Source organism: Falco punctatus, assembly GCF_963210335.1.
Source record: "Falco punctatus genome assembly, chromosome: 9".
In the NCBI taxonomy this organism is placed as follows: domain Eukaryota; kingdom Metazoa; phylum Chordata; class Aves; order Falconiformes; family Falconidae; genus Falco; species Falco punctatus.
Genome location: NC_137589.1, coordinates 41,631,550 through 41,653,618, shown reverse-complemented (window position 1 = coordinate 41,653,618; position 22,069 = coordinate 41,631,550). Strand labels below are relative to the sequence as shown.

The window sequence follows — 22,069 nt, the reverse complement described above, 5'->3', positions numbered from 1 at the left end:
ATATCAGTATACAAAGGTATCAGTGAGCCTCATGCCAAGCATGAACAATCAATTCTGAAAACATTTACAGTCTAACTTAAGATTCTTTTCTAAAGGCAGTATGTTTACCTGTCACTACTAGTTGATCTTACTGCTTCCTGCTTGGGGTCCGACTGTCTTCGAGGAACCTTTTTTTGCTTCTGTGCACTTTGTGACTTGGGTATAGGCTCATCCAAGAGGCCTCAACAGAGGAATAAAAGACTTAATACTCTTAAGAGAAAATAAAGTGTTCATGAAAACATTAAGGTATCTGTCACTGGTTTTCATTATTAACTAAACAGTTTCTACCTGGCTTAGATATGGTCACCTTGTATGTGAACAGATGCTGGCTAGACTATTTACAAATAATGTTTTCTCACAGTTTCATTTGTTAGTTTATACTACTTATTTATGAATACTGGTTACATGTTACAAATCTGACTGCAGTTGTCCACAGTCAGACAGAAACTATATACTTGGCAATTGATAATAACACTGAAAAATGAAGAGAGTTTACCCAGCAATTCTTTACGTGTTCTGCTTGCAATTTCTTTAATTTCCATACGAGATAAGGATAGTGAGTGAGTAACTGGAAGAGAGGCAATGCCACTGGATGCTGTAGTAGTGATGACTTTGGAAGCCAAAGGTGACTTCAGAGGTCGTTCAACACTTCGCCCAACCAGATTACTGAGAGGAATTTTGTACAGGTTTTTGCATGGAACTTCACCTGAAACACAGAAGGAAAAAGAATGTTAAACTTTCAGAACAGAGTCAATTCTTTATACTTACAAGCAAAAAGTTATGCAAAAAAGTTATACTTGTGCTGTGTGCTTTTCAACCCAAATAACAAAGATGCCACTTGCCACAGAGATCTTTCAATATAAAAAGACTAGGAGGAAGAAAGGCAGCCACATTGTGCAGACTTGCAATTTGACTCAGAGAGAAAAAGAAGATTGACTCTTGGTGATGCGATGAATCAGCAGTGGAACCAGGAAGTAAATGTGCATGTCCTGAGGCTGGTATTCTGACTGTTATACCATGACTCTGCACTCTGTGCTGTATTCCCCATATATTTTAATGTTTCAAGTACATTGGAGCCTGAATCCCAAGTCATTTAAATTACGGCTCCTCTTCTTAGGTGACCCAAAATACCACCTTTTCCTAATTCCTAGAAAAAACAACAACTTACCATCAAATAGCATTGCCTTCTAAAAACTGAAATTGTGATTCCTTTCTCCTTTCCCCTTTTGCCAACAGTGCAACAGCAGATTTAAGTGAGGAAGATATACACACATCTTACATTATTTAGTTGATGTTCCCTTGTTTCTCCATTACTGTTCCCCTATAGACTCATTTTTCATAGATCATGTTACACTAAATTGACTGTATGAACTCTTTCGAGGTTGTAACTTCCTTTTGGTTCACAAAAAAGCTTTATTCATCCAGTGGTAGTTTAACTTTTCTTAAATGAAAGGAATGGTGTATGTGAATCTCAAGTTTCCCCACAATTTTATACCTCTTTTTGCATTATTAGGCTTGGCCATATTGCCAAAGATTCATCAAGCTACTTAAGCTTAATTCCTCCCCTCCTACAGAAATGATTTCTTCAGAACAGTGCTGCCATTCATTCAGAAGAGATACTATGGGGCAAAAGCTCAGACAAGTGCTTCCTGTCTGTGGATAAACAGAAAATCTCCAGAATCTCAGCTATGAACTCAGCCAGGAGCTTTTACTTTATCAATTTCATCTTACTCAAGATCAGCCGTACTGAGATGTAACAACTGTTGAAATGACCAGAGATTGTAATTCAAGTTGCCTGGAAACCATGTTACCTTCTAGAGAAGAAGGAGGACATTCTGGCATTTCATAAGCTGTTGGTGTTTGAGGAGAACTCCTTGAACTCATTTCCTTAGAGCTGCTGTCAGATGATCCACTTACTGCAGCAGTAGCTTTAAAATAAATATCTGACTGAAATGACAAATAACTCATCATTAGTACAGTGAGACTTTCTTAACCATCTTCTGAGTAAGAGCTCAAATACTTGTCCACTACATTCTACTGCCACTATTGCTATATTGCTGCTAAGTCAACTAGGGTTGGTCATGGAAAAGTTATCCCACTATAAATGGGGGAACATCTGTGATGTTGAGGACAGCATTCGCCCCATAAACAAATATCACAGATCCACATTACTGTGAGCAACAAAGGACAGTGAGATTGATTCTGATTCTCTTTGTACTTGATATAAACTAAAAGCACACAGATGAACAGTTACCACAGATCAAGGAGAATATATTTCAGTTTTGGTTTGTTTAGTTTTTGGCTGCAGCAACTTCTTATGTGAGTTAGATCCTAACACATCACAGAAATAGCCAAACATGATTTTCCTGTGTCTTACCCTTGATGCTACAAGTTGAAGCTCAGGCACAACTGCTGTGTGGACTAAATTCCCATTCACCACTAATCGGATCTCAATGGAATCAGTAGTGAAGGCAAGGATATAAGGAAAAGCACAGACTGCAATGAAACAAAAAATATTTGGCAAGGAAAAACGGCTAATGTAAATGTTTCTTGGATGCTTGATGGGAACTGTTCTTGAGTATCTGACCTCTCTGGTATCTGCCTTTCCTACAAAAAGGGTTGTCTAACATACTGATAGACATTGAGCTCCATCAGGCCTGTCACTCTCCATGCCCAGAATGCAGACTGAATGAAAAATGAGAAACAAAAAAAAAAAACAAAAAAAAAAAAAAAGAAAAAAAGAAAAAGAAAGGAAAATGTCCTGGTTTCAGCTGGGATAGAGTTAATTTTCTTCTTAGTAGTTAGTATGGTGCTGTGTTTTGGTTGTGATGTGAGACCAATGTTGATAACTCACTGATGATTTTAGTTGTTGCTGGGTGATGTTTATACTAAATCAAGGACTTCCCAGCTTCTTGGACCCTGCCAGGCAGAGGGCTGGGGGGGCACAGGAAATTGGGAGGGGACACAGTCAGGACAGGTGACCCAAACTGGCTAAAGAGGGATTCCATTCCATATGATGTCATGCTGAGGGGGAAGAAGAAGAAAGTGGGGGGGACATTTGGCATTATGGCATTTGTCTCCCCGAGTACCTGTTACACGTGATGGAGCCCGGCTGCCTTGGGGATGGCTGAGCCTGCCTGCCCGTGGGAAGTGGTGAATGAATTCCTTGCTTTGCTCTGCTTGCGTGCCCAGCTTTTGCTTTACCGTTTTCCCCCACCTTTCCATTTTGTTATTATTATTGTTATTATTGTTGTCCTTACCTCTTTATTCTGTTTAAATTATTAAATTGTTCTTATCTGAACCCTTGCCGATTCTCCTCCCCATCCCTCTGAGTGAGGGGGAGTGAGCAACTGGCTGTGTGGTGCTGGGTTGCCAGCCGGGGTTAAACCACGACAGAAAAAAAAGTTCAGCAAAGGAAGAATTTGGCACCAAGGCTCCACTTTTTAAAATTATCATATGCAGAAACTTAGCTTAAGTGGCACCATGAATGTAACATGCTTATTCCTAGCACACATACTGTAATTCCACCAAGAGCCAAGTGTAAGCCTAAATAGTAATGAAAAACACAGCCATCCAATAAAAAAGAGGTATTTGCTTACCAACAGCATAAGGAACTTGATTCCAGCTGAACTGGAAGTCATAAGCTGATGGCTGGACCAGTGGAGAACCTCCATTAAAAGGATATACCTTTCTGTATTGGCAAACATCTGTAACAATAAAGAAAAAAGCATCATCCATCACCTTACACTACAAGTGACAAACACCAACTTCATAGGCAGATTTTGCAGAAGCATGGGCATTATATACATAACCAAGCATTTATGTGGTAGTCCTATATATAAACAGAGAAGAGAAACGTGCTTCCTCTGTGAACACGGCATTTGAAGGATCAGAATAAAAAGATCTACATTTTAATAAGCTGCCATATTTCACAAAGTAAGTATTGCTGTTTCAAGTTATCGGTTCTTTACCTTGTCTAGGGATAGAGGAATAGGCAAGAAAAATTCAGAAAACAGTGTCAACAGAACTGTACTTCTCTGCCCTTCAAGTAGCCATGCTAGCAGAGTTTACCTTCTTTGAAGACTGTTACACACATGTGATATTACAGACACCAGGATTTCATTAATCACATAACTAGCGAGCCTACTTCTTAGCTGCTGTGAAGTCCACTGATTCAGAAAGTAACAGTCTTTCTATGAGTCAGACATAAATACTGGCTTATAAAGCTTCTTACTGGCAATACAATTCTGAACTTTTGATAGCTCTAGATAATGGGGAACTTAACCTTCCACTATTAACATATTTTTCTTTATACACATGCACAAGCGCTGATCAAACATCTATTGAAGCTCAGCACTCACAAAGTCATATCAGCAAACAAGAAGGCTTAAAGATGAGATGCAATTGCAGTTATCTTTTTTCCTTGACAAGCTTCTATGAGTATACTGGTGGCTTCAGGTAAACACCTATAACCCTCTCAAATATGTGCTGCTTGCTTCTAGCTCTTTTTTTTAGGCAAAATTGTATTTTTTTCCTGTAATTGATCTTCTGAGACTGAATCAAAGTTTATATCCAGAGACTTATTACAGGTCTTTTTCTAAATACAAATGAAGGACACTGCCAAATCCTGTGTTTTCATATTTGTTCTATGATGACACTTTCAGAATTCTAAAACTCTCTAAAGAACAAATGTAGGTTTCCCTGTGACGCTGTCCTAGAAATAGGAATTCAAGTTGCTGCAAGCCTGTGCAGCACCTTTATCTTAACTTTAAGATCAGCTAAGATTGCTAGCTGTGGCTCAGTGATGGGTCTGTTAGAGGGGAATTGATTCTATGTAGAAATATAGGTGGGAATTCACTGTGCTCTGTCAGATAGCTTTGTAGTTCTGAGGCACTGCTAAGTGAACCAGAACCAGGTACCATCTGTCAAGCTACCAGAACCAATAAAGCCTCACAGAGCACAGAAAGAGATGTTTAGAGACATTTAAACTTTGCCTCATGGTACCAGTCTGATACCAGTGCTGGAACACAGATTTATTTGTCCTGTCTCCACCAATGTTCAATTTGGAGAGGCAAACAGGATACGTCTTCTGCAACAGAGAAAGCTGTGCCTTGTCCTTCAGCATTGCCTCACAAAGGCTGTTTCAAGCTAAGAGCATCTATTTTCATGACGACTAGAATAAAAAAGTACCTGTGTACTGCAGAGAAGAGCATATGCATGTTATGTCCAAGGCTGTTTTATAACAGGAGACAGAGAATTACAATGCCATTTACACAACAGTGCCAAGAAGTCGGCAGAAGAAAAAGCACAAAGACAGGACAGGACCCCACACAGAGAAAAAAGGAGTAGCACGCTAAATTGCTTGTGTCTTGAAAACACCTACTAAGTGTATAACTAAAGAATGAGCTGGATCTGAAGAAATAGGACTTTTGTGAGTAAGGTGGTAACATCCATAAATATATATATATATATATAGGCATACATCTATATAACCAAAATTAAAACCTAACAGCTAGTATGTCTAAGTTCAACATACTGTGCAATAAAATAATACTTCTAGTCCCTATAACGTGCATTTAAATTTAAAAGAATGTATATTGAAAAACTTTCCATGAAAAGCTGGATTTTATTTTAAAATACATACCTAGACCCCAATGAAAAGTAGATTTACATAAGGAAATTGAGGTATTACCATTTTTGGTCTTCCCTAAATACTTACAGTTGTAACACAACAGTAGACCAGCTTCACCATCTTCATATACATCAATAGCTGCAACAAAATTAACCTGCAATGGTAATGGGAAAGGATAATGAATAGGCAGAGGCTACCGAGGTTATCACTACCAGATTTTGTCTAACAAGCAATACAGTTTGGGGAGGGCACTACTACAGATAAAAGAAAAAAAAAAAGGTCAATTTTTCAGATGCAGCCTCTTCGGTGATTAATTTTAAAACAGTATGCTCTCAGGATAGAAATCAATTTCTTTTGTACTCAGTTCTGTACAGTACTGAATATTCAATACCACACTCAAAGTATAAAGCAATAAAAACCTCACGTAACTTATTTGGCAATATAAATTTTGGGAAATAGGGTGATTTCAGGACAGCTGTGAAACAACATGATGTGCTAAAAACAGCAATGTGTTTCAAAAAATTATCCAAGAAGCTCCATTGCACATCATGACTAGCAGAAAGATCAGATGCACCAGTTACTGGTTCAGAACCACTAACACAGAGGTTGATAGGGCTGTACTCAAGGATTACTGGCTAGCCTGAATTTAGGAACTGAGAACCAATGCCTGATAAAACCACAGTATTTTTTACATAACTAGGCTACACAAATTGTCATATTTCAACTCTGTATTTGTCTTTGACAGTTAAAAAGCCCAAAATGGCCATAAAATGTAGGGTATCTGTTCAGGAAACAAGACCTTATTAGTGAAATACCTGAGATTACATGAGACAAATGCTTCCCAGACCACAAGCATTTACTACTAGGTCAGGGAGAGGGGCTGGAAACCAATTCTGTGATCAGCAGTTCTTTGACTTTCCTTTGTACAATAAGCTAGATGTTCACCTCTTGATCTAAGGTTACTCTATAGATCAAGAATTGTTAAACCAACCTGGAAGTTCATGTATCTATACCAAATGCATTTTGACCCATCCTTTGTAGTGACTGAAAGCCATTTCTGCTCTGTTACCCATGGAAGTAATTTGGTATCCCATTCAACATCACAAAAGTCACTGGCTCAGCTCATATCAATGGTCTGCTTTGTTTGTGTTCTCAAAGAAAACAAAGATTCCTGGGGAGAAGAGGAATGGTGTGTGTGTGTGTGTGGAGGTGCTGTACTTCCCCGTCCCCATTCTTTACTTGTAGTTTCTCCTCATCCAGATTAAGACAGATTTCCAGTGCTGTGGAGAAGCTTACACTGTATCGCCCATGCTAGGAGTACCAAACCTCTTCGTCATCAGATCTGAATAAAAATACAGATGATTTAAAAAGAAAATAACCTATCAACAAGAACCATCAAATGAAATGAGTAGTTCTTTATCTCAATATGAGGAAAAGGGTCATTTAAAACCAACAACAAAAAGATCAACTGTGTAAAATCTTCTTTTTTCTAAAGCTATACACCAACATCCATATTTAGAAACATTACAATTATCTGATTTTCTGAGATGCTGAAGTTCATTATCTTCCCAGCAGCAGGAAACACTGGAGCTCTTTTCTGAAAGCCAGAACATTTGCTTAAATTCCAACCCCATGTCCTCATTAGAAAGATTCAGTTAATTTATGAGCTGACTGGGCAGCAGTTTTTTGAATAGAACTAAAAGCTATGTGTAAATTTTTCAGCCTTAGTACGCGCAAATAGGCAAATTTGAATAAGATACCAGTGGCCAACAACTGAAGTTATTTTTTGCAATTGCTTAAACAATACAACACTGAGGCCACAAAGAAAAAGCAAAAAGCAAACAACTGACTAAGAAAGGAGAAAAATTAATTTATGCTGACAGCAATATTCCAGAGCCTGAAACACAGGCCCTTTCCCAACATGTTATACCTTATTAACTACCTCTCTTGGGAGTGATTATTATCATGTATCCCAAAAGGAACAAATACCTCAGAGTGCCCTAAAGCAGAAGTTATATAAGTCAAAAAAGTAAGAGATATGAGAATCTCCATAAATTACACTCCCAGGAGGTAAGCACACGTTGCACTGAGTCTGCAAGAAATTATATTCAGCGTGGTTCTGAAAAAAAAAAAAAAAAGGTTTAAATGATGAAAACTTACCTTGTTTGCTTCAACATGATGCAATCTATAGGACTCCCCAGTACTCTCATTAACTAAATCAAACTGATGCCGATACCCTACACAGATCATATTGTCACTCTCTTCAGTAGGTCCATCCACCAGCGTCATAACCACTGGAGGGTCAGAAAGACATATTTCCTATAATGTAAATAACAGAATTATTCTCTTTTTCAAGCTCCTACTGTGGGTGCTGCAGATACTCCGTAAGTTTAAAGGGATGTGCTCTAAGCACAGCAACATGACAAAGAAGAAGCAGAAAATTACTTAAAAAAATCTGAAAGACTTCAGTATATATAATGGAACTCCATCATATGGCTTCTCATTTTTACTTGTCTGGAGGTTCAAAAAGATAAAAATGCATGCTCTTTGTCTTCCTCTGACGCCCCCACCCCCGCAGCCCCTTCCCGACAAGCCGAGCACTGCCCAGTCTGTTAAGGTAATTAGTGATTAGATTACACATACCCGGATGTACTGGAACTCCTCTACTGGAGATTCGGATGACGATAGCAGAGAGCTGCTGGTTAAACTGTTGCATGGATGGTATTTCTTTGTGACCAGAAGTAGTTTGTTCCGAATAGCTGCAACAATCCTCAGTTCACTGCCATGATGGGTATTAATGGCATACAAATGGCAGCCTGAGGAAATAATGCTCTAGATTGTAAGTGTTTGGGGTAGGGTCTGTTTTTGGTTTTTTTTCTCTATTTGTTATGACGATCAGTACAATAGGGCTCTGATACATTAATTAGCAACACAGAATTACAAACCTCCCAACAAGATAACATTAATTTCTAGGAAAAGACAGAAGGCTATTACTCTTACAAAGTCCATTCTTCCCCTTACTCCTTTTGCACGTAAAGAGTAAATACACTGATTTTCACTATTCTGCAGGTTCCAGCTTTCCAAAGTAGCTTGCTTCTGAAGACCAGAAAATGCTTGTGTCTACTAAAATAAATCAGCAACATCCAAACTAATATAAGCACTTCTATTTAATGGAGATTTGCCAGTGTTCCTCCACCTTACAATTCCCTTTATTTCAGTCTCACATCCCTGCATAATTCTTCTTATACCCTTCAGTCCTGAAAGTAACATATTTTTCTCTATATCTTTTCATCAGCAGTGACTGCCAAGTAACGTGGTACTTTTACAAAGTTCTAAAGTGTCATGCTGGACTATACCAGACTTATTTTCACATATAAGCTTAACAAAGTTTGGACTGACCATCCAGAGGAAAAACTAAAGGTGAACACCTGCAACTGCCTCAAGAGAGCTAGTAAGTGCCTGGCAACTACAGGTATTGTAACACAGTGGATGTTTTTAAATGCAGGATAATAAAAATCACCTTTTGTTCTCTCCAGTTTATTTTCTCTGCAGTCATATTTGCTTCTTATAATTTGCTTTGTTTCTATATCTTTTTGGACAACACTGAGTCTGAAGACGAGGAGACGAGAGTCTTTCCCTGAAGGATGAAGAGAGCCACAAAACAAGAAGTTAAAAATTATGGCGGTAGTTTGAAATAAATACTTCCAAAGGGGAGCAGCACCTAACAAACAAAGCAACCTAACAAACAAAGCAAAGATAAACAAAGTATACTGCTTCTCTGGGGATGAGCTGCAATGTCATACAAGACTGCTTATGAACTCCCTAGGCTTTACAATTCTAGTAAGTAACCCATTCAGTTCAGTAGCTGGGTTTCCTATCAGGTGGCGCTGCAGCAAAGAATGATATTAAAACAGTGAAATGTATGCTATTTCACAAGTCTACAAAATTTTGCAAGATAATGAAAATATGAACTACAGAGCAAAAAGGTTAATGTTAAAAGCTGGAACCGTCTGGCTGAGCAGCTGATGACTGGGTCCTTAACAGAGTCTGAAACCCTTTAGGATGCAGACTGGTTTTACCTATCAGTTCTTCAAAGGTAGGCAAGTTAGGTTCAAGGCATATTCCAAGTGCAGAAGTTAATACAGTACCTACTTCCATGGCTAAATCTGTTTCTTACAGATAGGTAAGAGTGGAATCTACAACCTCTACATCTAAAAGAAATAAAATTAATGATGCACTACTACTTGCAGTTGGGAAACAGGCGACTTAAGAGTAGTTCCTTATCTAAGAAATCAAGTTTCTTAAAATGCAAGCAAGGCAAGATTTTCTGACAAAGGTGGACTCTTTTACTAACTAGCTGGTATGGCTGGAAAAATGAAGCATGCTTTCTTAATATATAGCTGGGTGGATCCTACTGTAAAGGCAAAAGGAAAATCACAGATGCTGCCTTCAATTCTGAGAGAAGAGCAACATGAATCAGGACATCTGGCCGCTGCATGACCTTCTTTTCCCATAGCAAGTGTAAGAGAAGAGAAGATACAATGCTTCCTTAAGCATGCCACAATTTGAAACATTGAGTAATTTGACTCCGAGAGCAAATTCTTATATTGACAAAAGGAAAATAAAATATAGGCCATCCCTCTCTTTTCAAGAATGTGAGCACACAAGCATTTGTGCTTCTACAAACGAGTTCGTGGAAGAATGGCAAGCAACATTCATACCCATTTGGAGTGAAGGCCAAAAAACATGAGCTAAGACAAATGTTCAAGAACAGTATTAATGCTCTCATCAATTCAGAGTCTCTTTGGACTTACTCCTGCCTTTGGCATTCAGTTAGTTATTCCAAACATAACAACCCGAAGAATCCGGCATCAGAATCCAGCAAATTCCTCAAACCAGCAAAGATCATGAATATAGTTTTCTGTGGTGGGGACAGATCTTATTAGACAAACATCAAGGCATAGAAAACACACATCTTATGTTTGTAATGTCAAACAAGTTGCCTAAATTACAGCGTAGTTTGTCTTTTAAGTCAACTAGTCCATGCTTTAAGTCCTGGTAATACGAGGCTGCTCTTTTCTAAAGCCTTATCTTGATGAATAAGGCTGTCTGTAAGGTGTTTCCCAATTTATCTGAGAACCTCCTCGTCTTCTCTGAAACCATTGTTGTCCGTGGCACTTGACCAGCTAACTTCTTCCATGCTAGATACAGTAATTTTGGGTGTGGCTATTGATGATCACCTGATAGTGGCATGGCAACATCTAAACCAGACAACTGACTGGGCCTCCGGAGCAATCTGTAATCCAGAATTTTCTCAGTGAACAAGCGTGACTTTTGACAGCACCCTACAGGACTAGGGAAATCAACACAAAGACATATAGGAGGCTCTGATTTCACATCAGAAAAGGCATAAGGCAGAGTCAGTATTGGAAATGCAGTATTTGGTGAACCTTGTATCATTAGAGTTTTCCGAGTTAACCGAGTACTAGCTCTGTCATCAACCTTTGCAATAACCGCTTATGATTATGTGGTATCTGCTCAGAACACCTCACAGCTTATTGCCAACCCTTGGAAAGTGCAGATTTCAACATCACGCCCACAAGTGGAGGGCTGTGCTTGCTGGCTAGCAACTAACTGATTATTTTTGTAAATCTGAAGTCCCTAACAAGCCTGTGGCATCTCTACTTAGGAAAGGAATCACAAGTTGCTCTCAGATTCATGGAACATTTTAATATGAAAGGAGGAATGTAATCAAGGACTTGCATGTCCACCGTTTTACAACTACTGCACAATTCTTGGTGCTGCATGTGAGTGTTTTCAAACACCACCATGTACACAAAAACCTGCACATGACCAAACACCTTAAAATGCTCTTCCATTTCTACCAACTTTGATTTTAAGCTAAAACAGCTATTGACACAACCTGAAGGAAGGCCATCTTTCCCGATCTAGAATCAGCTGTAGTTCTTATGACTGCTATTGCTTGCTCTGAGATCAGAGATCTGCTGCTTTTCAGTGCAGCCATTCAAGACTGAAAAAAAGTTTTACTGTAAATTTATTACCATTTACTCCTAGATTCTGCCTCTAAGTAGTTGCTTCTTCAGTGATAGCTGTAGTATTCAGTCTTTGTACCCCAGCTACTATTTCAGCTAGATATTTTACAAACATTCTTGGTGATGCAGGCAATTGCAAAACGCTACAACTGTGTAACCACAGCAAAACTCAAGAACTTTTTCTGGCCAACCTGAATGTCTGCATTCTTCAGATCAAGAAGTGGTTGTAAAAAGGCAGACATAGTGGGGAGCAAGTATTACCACCCATATTAAGCACTGTTATTCTTGAAGGTTACACCAAACTTCAGAGGGCCTTTCATGCTTCCATCAAACAGGCCATATTTACCTCTGTGAAGATACTATGTGTGTGCAGCAAAGAACAATACATATGATAACTTCTTTCCCAAACAGGCGTTTCACTATGAAGGCACAACAATGACCACTGCCTCCACTGAAACTGATTTAATACGCTTTTAAAAAGGAATTGGGGTTTAAATCCCCATAGGCCACAAGATGTGCACTCCACAGGTTGACAGTAAGCCTGCCTTTCAGCAGACATAAATCTTCACCTCTCCTTGTTGTTTACAATAGCTCTGGCTCTTTGACCCGTGTGTCCCCCTAGGCTGCGTCACTCCTCTTTCGCAATACTAGTTCTTTTGCAGATGTTACAAACAGCTGCACGATGGTGTTAGATTTATTTGCGGCTGCCTATAAAAGTCACTATCATCTGGGCTTTTTTAGTCTTTCTTAACCTCCCACAGACTTGATTCTTCCAAGCAAAGCAGCTCTTCCTCATTCCCCCTCATTCTCGTGTACAGGCATTTCACAAAATAAAGCTGGAACAAAACCTGTATGTATTTGGAGGACAAAACATCCATTTCTGTGCCTTGCTTCTCATTAATAGGACAAATTTAACCAGCAGATGTCCCAAACAACTCCACTGTGGCGCTAGATTTAACTGTGTCTGCACTAGAACAGAGGCCATTGCTACTACGCAATTTGTGCTGCTGTCATTGATACCTGCTGTACTGGTGCCTTCTTCAACACCTACTCTTGGAATGTTGACCTGAATAAGCTCTTGCAGATAGTTAAGCTTAAAGAATTAACCTTGTAGTACACAACATTTTATCTTAAAACCCCACAGTCTTTGAATCCAATCTATGAGCCTAATATGAGCATGCTTTTTGCTCATCTAACTCATCATTTTTGTAATTTTTGCTGCTGAGATGTAGTCTGAAAATGAAAGGCAAGTATGATTTTTTCTTCCATCCCAGATCTTAATTTCAATGTGGTATGCAAATACAAAACAGGAGCCCAGAATTCTAACAAGTATGAAAGAACTTTCTCCTAAATGCTTCAGAAAGCATCCATATCAAGAGTTAAAAATCTCTGCAATCTTCTAAATGAGTAAGACTTTATAAAATCATGTTTGAAGCGTAATGAATTGATGCCAGTAATACCTTGCCCTGTTACCTCAAAACGCCTGCTCACATCTCTCTCTTCCGGTTTAACCAAACAGTAAGATGTTTTGACAATTAAACGTAATCATCTTTTCTAGAAGCTTCACAAACAGCTTCAGATACAACTACCCTTTTCAGATCTTCTGAAATGTCACCCACCCTCCAGATGTCTTGGGAGAACTACACATGGCTCTCGGGTAGTTTGAGCCAGTTCTGTAAGGTTCCAGGGGGAATTTCATCAGGTGCAGCCAAACTGAGCAACTCCCAATGATACAAAAGGAACCATGTTTTACCCCGAGTTTGGGTAAATGTAACTTCAGCCAATATACTGGACAAACAGACATTATATGGTAACAAACAATCATATTTATAATTGTTTTCTCTGAGTTACACATAAAGATTCTATTCTTGCTTTGTGTATGTTCACTTTGTGAAATTCAACCACAGACTTGTACCTTGTTAAAAAAGTGCACATTTAATGCTTCCAAATGAGGCTAAAAGGGAAATATGCTCAGTCCAAACAACACTTAAGTTCTTTTAAACCACAACCTTCAAGAAAATACATTCTATAGTACTAGAATGTGGTGACAGTTAACAGAATAAATACCAATAAAGCACATTTGGTAAAACAGTGACAGCATAAGTAATTTCCCCCATATTTTTGTGTAAGTGAACAAACATGTAATTCAGTCAAGGAGATTTCTGAAGAGTGTTGTGTTCTAACAGTGGCTGAAGAAAGAGCATATGACGAGATTCAGGCTTGCCTTGAAGGAAGCATGAATGAGCATTTAGGGATTCCCCTACTCCCCACCATCCTTTTAGAAAATAACAGCAGTTGCTGCATGTGCTCCCTTATTCTAAACAAGGCATCGAATATACTCGCCACTGATAGATACAATTGCCTCATGAGACATACATACCCACCACCAGCCACATTTGTATGAGAATCAAAGAACAGGGACCTCTCCTACCTTTGTCTGTTCGGGCAATCAAAAGATCCAGAGCTTCCAACACATGCATCTGTTTTATTTGGAGAGTTTTATCAAATACTTGCACTGATGGCTGACCATCTAAAAAAGAAACACAAGTATTTTTTCAAAATCCTGCTAAAATTTGCTAGTGACTGGTTTTGAGCTATTTCTTTTAATAAAAGCTTCATTTTTTTCTTACAAAATTGAAAAAACCTGCACAAAGCTGCTATGTATACCACAGCATCACAGCTGATACCTCCTCACAGGAGAGTTTTATGACTACCATGGATTAGATTATGGAACTGAAGCCTAAAAGGGACCTTCCCTTTGGAAGAACTAACTTCATTCCCTCAGTCCCACTGGCCTTATGTGACACACGGAAGATAAGGGGTCTAAACTAGCAATATTATTGCTATGGAAGAAGCAGGCTTTCACTGTCACGTAAACCTTTGGCTTCATGCTGTCATCAATGGCTAAGAAATCCAGACAAGCCATTTAAACACTCCTTGAGCTTGGATGTGACTCTGTAAGTCTTTTCAGATGGTCAAGAAAACAACATATGAAATAACAAAACATTCAGAAACCTACATTAACATTGTCTCCCCAATATGGCTTGAATCTGGTGCAGAGAGAATTTTTACAACTAGGTTACATAAATGTAATAAATTCACTTGGATTGGTAACTATCCCTGTAGGTGAAGACCTACCAGCACCTGAAGAGAGCTTTTGAACATACATTTTCAAGAAAACAGTCAGATACATAACAAATGACACAAAAAACACTGGATCATTTACTAACCATCTATTAACAAGATGCCAGCATCTGTAGAAACCAGCAAGGACTGGCCCCAAGAATCTGCACAGACAACCTCATGAGGAAAATTACTGCAGAAAGATTGAGATTCCCAAGGCTATGAAGTAACATAAGGGATACATATTAAGCACACTAAGAAATGCAGATCATACAGACACAGAATGTGATGGACAATGGCAAGTAATAACATGTAAATGCTTTTGGCAGGATACATTTTGAAACAGTGTATTTTTTAAAATTTGAAATACCAAAATTTAGTTGATTTTGTTACAGAGGAAATAGCCTCTATATTAATTGGGTTTAGAAACTAGCAAGTGTAAGACATGTTTCTGAAACACTGGAATTAAACCACATGCAGCTGATAGTGCAACCCTGGAAATACTCAAATGACTTAAAATGTATGTACCACCATGCATATGTAATTTGCTTACATTTTATGGCTCAGTTCATGATGTCTAGTCACTAGCACATGGTAGTTAAAACCGCCTTTCTGTCAAATGCTTCTTTTGTCATGTGTTCTCTGTACTTACCTCTCAAGAGTCTGCGCCTCTGCCCCTAATTTAAATATTAGCTGAAGTCTCTGAAATTCTAGAAGCACTTCTGAAGTTTCTGTATAGAAGATGCATATAGAAGAGTGTGGCTTGCATCTTTCACTTCCTAATGCCCTTGAACAAAATCTGGTACTACAGGAAGTAACAACTGAATTTTGTTTTAAACTCGATACAGAAGTTAAAGATGACTGCGTATGGAAAATGTAATTTTTTTCAAATATTCTCAGATATAAAAATATCCACACTTGCTTTAACTTGAGAAGTGCTTCTGTCTCCAGACTCATCCTTTATTAATTTGATAAGGCTGCAGAATCACTTTGACACCATACATTTCATCTCTGCTGCTACAGCATCTAACTACAAAAGTAAATAAACAGTATGCAGAACTGATACACAATGCCATACTCAACAGCTTTTAATTCTTTCATAACTCTTCTCAGAAAGTCAGGCTCACTCACCTCTTTTTTACAAAAGCTTGTGGTTGCCAAGTTAGCTGTGGCATCCCCTTTCACAGTGGTTTTCAATTTCAGTGCCTAATACAAACAGATATTTTATTTAGATAGAGCTTTTGTCACCAACACCCAAGATAAAGACTATAAAGAAAGGACAATTTAGAACTACAAAGTAACTCCATTATGGAATTCCTGTCACATTTTAAGTATTTAGCAAAGAAGTGGAATTCTGTATATCCTGAGCAAAGTCCACATGATCACCAGAGGGCTACTAGATCTCTTCTCAGCCAAAACATATGTTGGTTGGGTTTTTTGGGCGTTCTATTTTTTTGTTTTTTAAACGGAAACTCAGAATCAGAAAAGAAGTGTTGAACACAGTAACAGAGACAAGTCTCCACCTCAAATCATACAAGCTAGTCATCTATGTAATTCATTCTATAAGGTACCTGGATAAAGAATCCTTTTATCAATTATAAAAGTTGGCCTTTTACTTGCAAAACTTTGTAACAAACCGTAAGTCAAGCTATATATATACATTGCCAGAGGTGCCAAGGACACACAGTCACAGTATCACAAATTCAAGGACTAGAAGTAACTGATACTGGAAGAACTCTAGAGAAATCTGTATTAACATAGTTTCAGTGAGATACACAATAAGCTTGTTTAAGGGAGCATATATACAGCCTATGTATCTTCATTGCTAACCTTTACAGCAGTGTTCCAATAAACTGATGCCACATGGAATTGTCATGGCATTCTTTAAAGCAAAGTTTAGAAATTTCCTAAACCAATTTTACTGTCCTAAAGTTTGCCTACCATCGCGCATGGTCTCTGTGAAGTGGCAGTAATCAGCTGCATACACCATTTCCACATTTGCATGAAGTATGGCTGTCAGCTTATGAAGATGCATAAAATACCTTTTTGCATTAACATTTTAATTTCACTCCACCAGTCAGTAGAGATCACCTTGACAATAAATAAATGATTTGAACATACTGCTGAGCCAGTCATCAGTGAGATCTGTTTACCATCTGAAAACTCAACATTCACAGTTTGGCAAGAATGATTCGGAGCTACTTGGAAGGCATGTTGTAATGTGCTCAAGCCTACAGTTTGTAACTTAGAGGAAAGTTCTTTTAGGAAAGCAGAAGATTTAAATGTGAAAAGAACCTCCAAGAAAAAACACAAGCAACCAAGTATCCCTTAATTTCAAACCCCTGTATTAGGCCGTCCTTTTACAAAGGCCACAGCGGAGATGGAAGTCTTGTTTAAGAAATGGGTGCCAACTTGATTTGTTATGTATCTTACCAGTTTAATGTCAGGGAAGTGGAGGCAATCAAACTTACAGGCTTCTATACTTTCAATAACCATGTTTTTCTTTAACTTCTGTAGAGTAATTAGTAAACTTGGGGAATAAATCATCGGGTTACTTCTGTCTGAATGTTATAAACATTCACTTTCCCTTCTGCCTAGAGTGACTAGCTATTTCAAAGTGGTTGGTGAAAGGGTGGGCAAAGCAAAGGGGAGTAGACTTTGCAGCATGGCTAGTGCCAAGCTTTAACAGCCCTGAGATTCTTTTGCACCAGCACTCAACCACCTGGCTCCATTCTCTACCTTTAACCTGACCTGGAACTTCTCAGACAATTTCACTCTATAGCTTTCTAACACAGAAAAAAAAAGGGAGGGAAGGAAGGAGGCTTGGGTTTTGTTGGTGGTGTGGGTTTTTGTTTGTGTTGTTTCATTTTTTTTCTTTGTTATATTCTGCTGAGTTAAATCAGCTCAGAAAAGAAGTATTCTTATGGTAAGCAGCAGAACCATGTCACCAGTCCAGGATCAAGAAGAGACAAGTGGGAAGGGACCAGGGAATAGATGAGCGTAGACACTGCCTTTTTTTTTCTGCTGCAATGAACTTTCAGATCAAACCAGACCATCTAAATCATCAGGAAGTTTTACTCCTCACTGAATCAAAATGTCAGTAAGCTCACAGAAGGTTGCAGTCAGCATCTGGTACGTTTGAAAATGTATGGCAACCTCAGACTTAGCAGAAAGACTGCTGAAACTTCTTCCTGGCTAAAACAGGGTAAACGATTTCTAAGAAATGAAATCTTAATAAAACATATAGAGGAAACCCATGCAAGATTGTGTTTCTTCAAAGCACAGAAAAAGACAGAGCACTCTTCTGTCTGGAGGCAGAAAGCATCTTCTCCACTGTGGCACACTGACCCTGGCTGGATGCCAGGTGCCCACCAAGTTGTTCCATCACTCCCCTCTTCAGCAGAACAAGGGGACAGAAAGTAAGATGAACAAAAAAAACCCTGGTGGGTCAAAATAAAGGCGGCTTAAAAATAATGAATGCCCCCTCTTCCTCCTCCTTTCTCTTAGCTTTTATATCTGAGCAGATGTCACATGGTATGGAATATCCCACTGGTCACTTTGGGTCACTTGTCCTGGCTATGTCGCCTCCCAAGATCTTGTCCACCCCCATGCTAGTGGTGGGGGTAGTGGGGGTAGGTTGCAGAGGCAGTCTTGATGGTGGGCGAGCGCTGCTCAGCAGTAGCCAAAACACTGGTGTGTTATCACCACCCTTCTTGCTACCAATGCAAAGCACAGTACTATGAGGGCTGCTATGGGGCTCAGCCAGACCCAACACATCCACAAAGTAGGGAAAGAACTTTCAGGTTTAATTCTAAGGTGTGATTTTTCCAACTTTCCTTTAGCTTATGTATTTTATAAATATTTGCAATTGTGTTGTGTACCTTAGGTATTACAGATCAATATTTCTATTCATATTTTACTTTACCATAGCTTAAACTAATGCAATACTACAAAACTATTTCTGACTACAGAGAACTGCATTAAGTCCTGACATAACTCTGCAAGCTAATACAACTCTAACAAAAGGGGTGATGCAGTCTTTGTAAACCTAGGTGCGTCCCTCCTAAATTGATCCTACCTGACCAAGTCGGACAAACTCTGCTTGCCGAGCTTCCTCTTTTTTCCGTGTTGATTTTGGGGACTCTGGTAACACATCACTGAAGGACCTTCTATTGAGCATGTTCTAAAACAGAAAACATTTCTCTCTTAAATGGAACCAAAAGTTTCCATAATCTTTTAATCTGAGTTAATGATATTGTTTGTTTTCTGTCTTTTTTTGGATATTTTCCTGCAGTGATGAATCTAACCGTATAGTTTCTCAGAGAATAGGAATTACAACTCTTCCAATCCTTGAGTGCTTTAATTTCCAGCTTGCCATAGTTCTGTACATCACTGTCATGTTCTGTACAATCATAACAAAGACCACAGACATGAACATTTGGACAAAAAAGTTTAAGAAGATCTATTTAGCTGAGAGAAATAAACAGTGGGAAAAAACCAGCACCTCAATAATTTTAGAGGTATTGAACTTCTTTTTAGTTAAGATTAGTCTTCATCATCCAAAACAAAGTTATCTCATCGTTACCCAAGGGTAAAAATGATTCAAATTTACACGTAATGGATCGAGTAAGTGCAGCTTTTATGGTGACGAGACTAATACCTGTATTGGCAGACCCTAAATTTCCTATTCCCTTGCTGCAGGTAAATACAAAGTATGACATTGTTACACTTCTCACAGCTGTTTTAAACAAATGTATGAAGAGTCCTATCCTGAAAGGACTCCCAGCTTTCACATAACTGTAAAACAAATTACTTGACAATTGGTATTTAGCCTTGTGTATGCAATTCAGTGTTCATTAGGATTACAGAATATTCAGTCTACTAGTGAGAACAGGAAAGCACATGTGAGGGATGCAGAGACTTCTGACTTACATTTACCTTGTGTAGATCAGGCATCAGGTCTTGGTATAAAGAACGGATCAGCATGTCTAGAGTGCGTTGGCGTTTCTGAGAAAATGTTGGGGTTTCCAAGGTGGCTTTTTCCCCATTTATTACTAAAATATTATGGAAAAGGAGATACATTACCTAAATGAACTGTGACAGCTTCCACTGACTCTAGTTTGCCTCTGTAAAAAATACCTGTTTTCCCCTTAGTAACTTACAGTTGCTCCTTTTTGCATGTTTTTTTAGTGAATAATGATCACTTAAGTTTAAAAGGGAAAAATTAGTAATAGGCATCCCAATACCCTCTTAACCAATAAAAAATTAAAGACAAACTGCTAATCAATTTAAGTACTAAACCAATTTAAATATGCAAAATGAGTTATTAGTCAAGTTCCTGTCAGGTAAGCTTCTAACTGTAATCATCTCTATCGGTTCTCAAAGCTTGCTCTCTTGGTGATTTAGAAGGGCAAGTGAGGGTCAATGGAAACTGGAACTGAATCACTACAGAATCAAAAAGTTCTTAAAGGTGCTGAAAGGTGCCTGTGCAGCACGCATTCAGAAAAGCTTGTATTTTCAGGTTTTCAGAGCTGCCGTCACAACACCTTCTATTACTAAATATTGAAGAAAACTATAAATTCTTTCAGACCTCCAAGTCCTTTAAGAAAATGCTAAGCTAAATATGGCTCCACATTCTGCAAATGCAGAAATCGGTCTGTATCTAGCAGCCTGAGAAGCATAACTGGACAGAAATTCAGTTTTTTGTTAATCTGATTGGAACACTTTGATGGAACTGACATCCCACCTATGCTACAGATTTGGGGGAAAAAAAATCTATATAGAACAGCAGCATACACAAGAAAACGTGTTTACATTTTAAGCATCATGACTTTCAATTTATTAAGGCACTTATTTTAAAAGTGTTTCTAGTGAAAGAAAAACTGACTTACATTTCACTAACACAAAATCCCTGAATTCCTGGTGATTTGTAAACACAGGTGGGGATGGAAGGGGAGGCCCAAAGAGAGGAACACTTTCTTCTGAAAATATTTTCAGCCTATTGAAAGAACAAATCTTTATATTGAAAGTCACATTCAAAACCCACTGTTACTATAGACACTATTCAAAATGGAAGAAAGAAAGGGAAATGGTTAGCTGGGTATGTCTTAAGTAAGAATTCCCACGGGTCTAACAAAAAACATTCACTTGGAATGATTCACTACAGCAAAATCCTGCTTCCTTTATACAAACACTGTGACACTAACAATTACAACAGATCTTTGGAGTTCTACTCACAGAACAATGTTTTTAGTGGTACTAAATCTAGTCCTTTTCAAAAAAGCTGTAAAAGAACATTCTTCACCTACAAAATATGTTCTCCTTCTAGATTTCCACCTCACCTATGCATTCACGATGCCCATGGAATATTTGATTCTTTCTGAACAACAATAGCTTACTACAGCTGAATAATACAGGAATAGCAAAGTCATTTTCACTGAGGAAGAAAGAATCAGAATAGACTCCCATGACAGCTGGACCTGCTGAGTTCTTTTGATCCATAAGGAATCTGGCATAGAAAGTATGAATGGTAGGTACAAAACCCAAGCATACAATACGCTCAGCAAGCCGTAGCTTCTTTAAAGGTAAGTAATCGTTCCTTGGCATATTAAGTGATGGGCTGCACAATTTTCTTCACTGTAAGACAGCAATCAGACAAAGATCTTCCAAGTGGCATGTGCAGCTGACAGGTTGCAGCAAGTTAAGTGGTAACATTACAGATTCAACCCATCTCTACTATTACACAAACCAGTCAGAATTTTCTTGCCCAAAAAACCAGCAGTGACTGACTGGTATTGAGTCAAACGGATTCCAATTGATTCATCTGGTCTTTTTTCATGAAAGCTTAAAAACTGCGCATACGATCTGAAACGCAGTATTACATAGTATGAATATCGATCATTTTAATACTGGTTTCGCAGATTCGAGACAGAATTTTAGAGATGCCCTATGTCTTATTCCATCCTGCTAAAAAAATAATCATTTATCACTACACAGAGTGTGAAATGTTCCTTGCATTCCTAGAGCAGAATGAGTTAAGATGAGGAAAAACCACAACAAAACCAACCAAACCTACAAACTTCTTCAGTGACATAAAATACAAAGTCATTCCAAGCAGAAATTCAGTGTCAGACCTCACAGTGGCATTGCATATGAACAAGGAAAATTTGCCTCAACAGCCCAGAGTACACCCTGTTTCTTTTGACTGAAATTTTGGCCACTT

General features: G+C 38.5%; 1 protein-coding gene across 10 annotated transcripts in view; it reads right to left on the bottom strand.

Annotated features, from left to right (window-relative positions):
* Positions 1 to 22,069, bottom strand: part of GARNL3 (GTPase activating Rap/RanGAP domain like 3) — an 83,268-nt gene that overhangs the window by 7,342 nt on the left and 53,857 nt on the right. For 8 of the 10 annotated variants that reach the window (XM_080401451.1, XM_080401454.1, XM_080401452.1 and 5 more), the window contains 15 exons: positions 20,739 to 20,845; positions 19,780 to 19,901; positions 18,926 to 19,030; positions 15,979 to 16,053; positions 14,955 to 15,066; positions 14,156 to 14,254; positions 9,192 to 9,308; positions 8,315 to 8,487; positions 7,832 to 7,990; positions 5,759 to 5,825; positions 3,639 to 3,746; positions 2,417 to 2,535; positions 1,851 to 1,986; positions 536 to 745; positions 109 to 220 (listed from right to left, as the gene is read on the bottom strand). In XM_080401451.1, the coding sequence (XP_080257577.1) occupies positions 109 to 220; positions 536 to 745; positions 1,851 to 1,986; positions 2,417 to 2,535; positions 3,639 to 3,746; positions 5,759 to 5,825; positions 7,832 to 7,990; positions 8,315 to 8,487; positions 9,192 to 9,308; positions 14,156 to 14,254; positions 14,955 to 15,066; positions 15,979 to 16,053; positions 18,926 to 19,030; positions 19,780 to 19,901; positions 20,739 to 20,845 (1,821 nt within the window). The remainder of the gene's footprint in view (positions 1 to 108; positions 221 to 535; positions 746 to 1,850; positions 1,987 to 2,416; positions 2,536 to 3,638; positions 3,747 to 5,758; positions 5,826 to 7,831; positions 7,991 to 8,314; positions 8,488 to 9,191; positions 9,309 to 14,155; positions 14,255 to 14,954; positions 15,067 to 15,978; positions 16,054 to 18,925; positions 19,031 to 19,779; positions 19,902 to 20,738; positions 20,846 to 22,069) is intronic. The other 2 variants (XM_080401447.1, XM_080401449.1) reach the window with 1 other exon arrangement.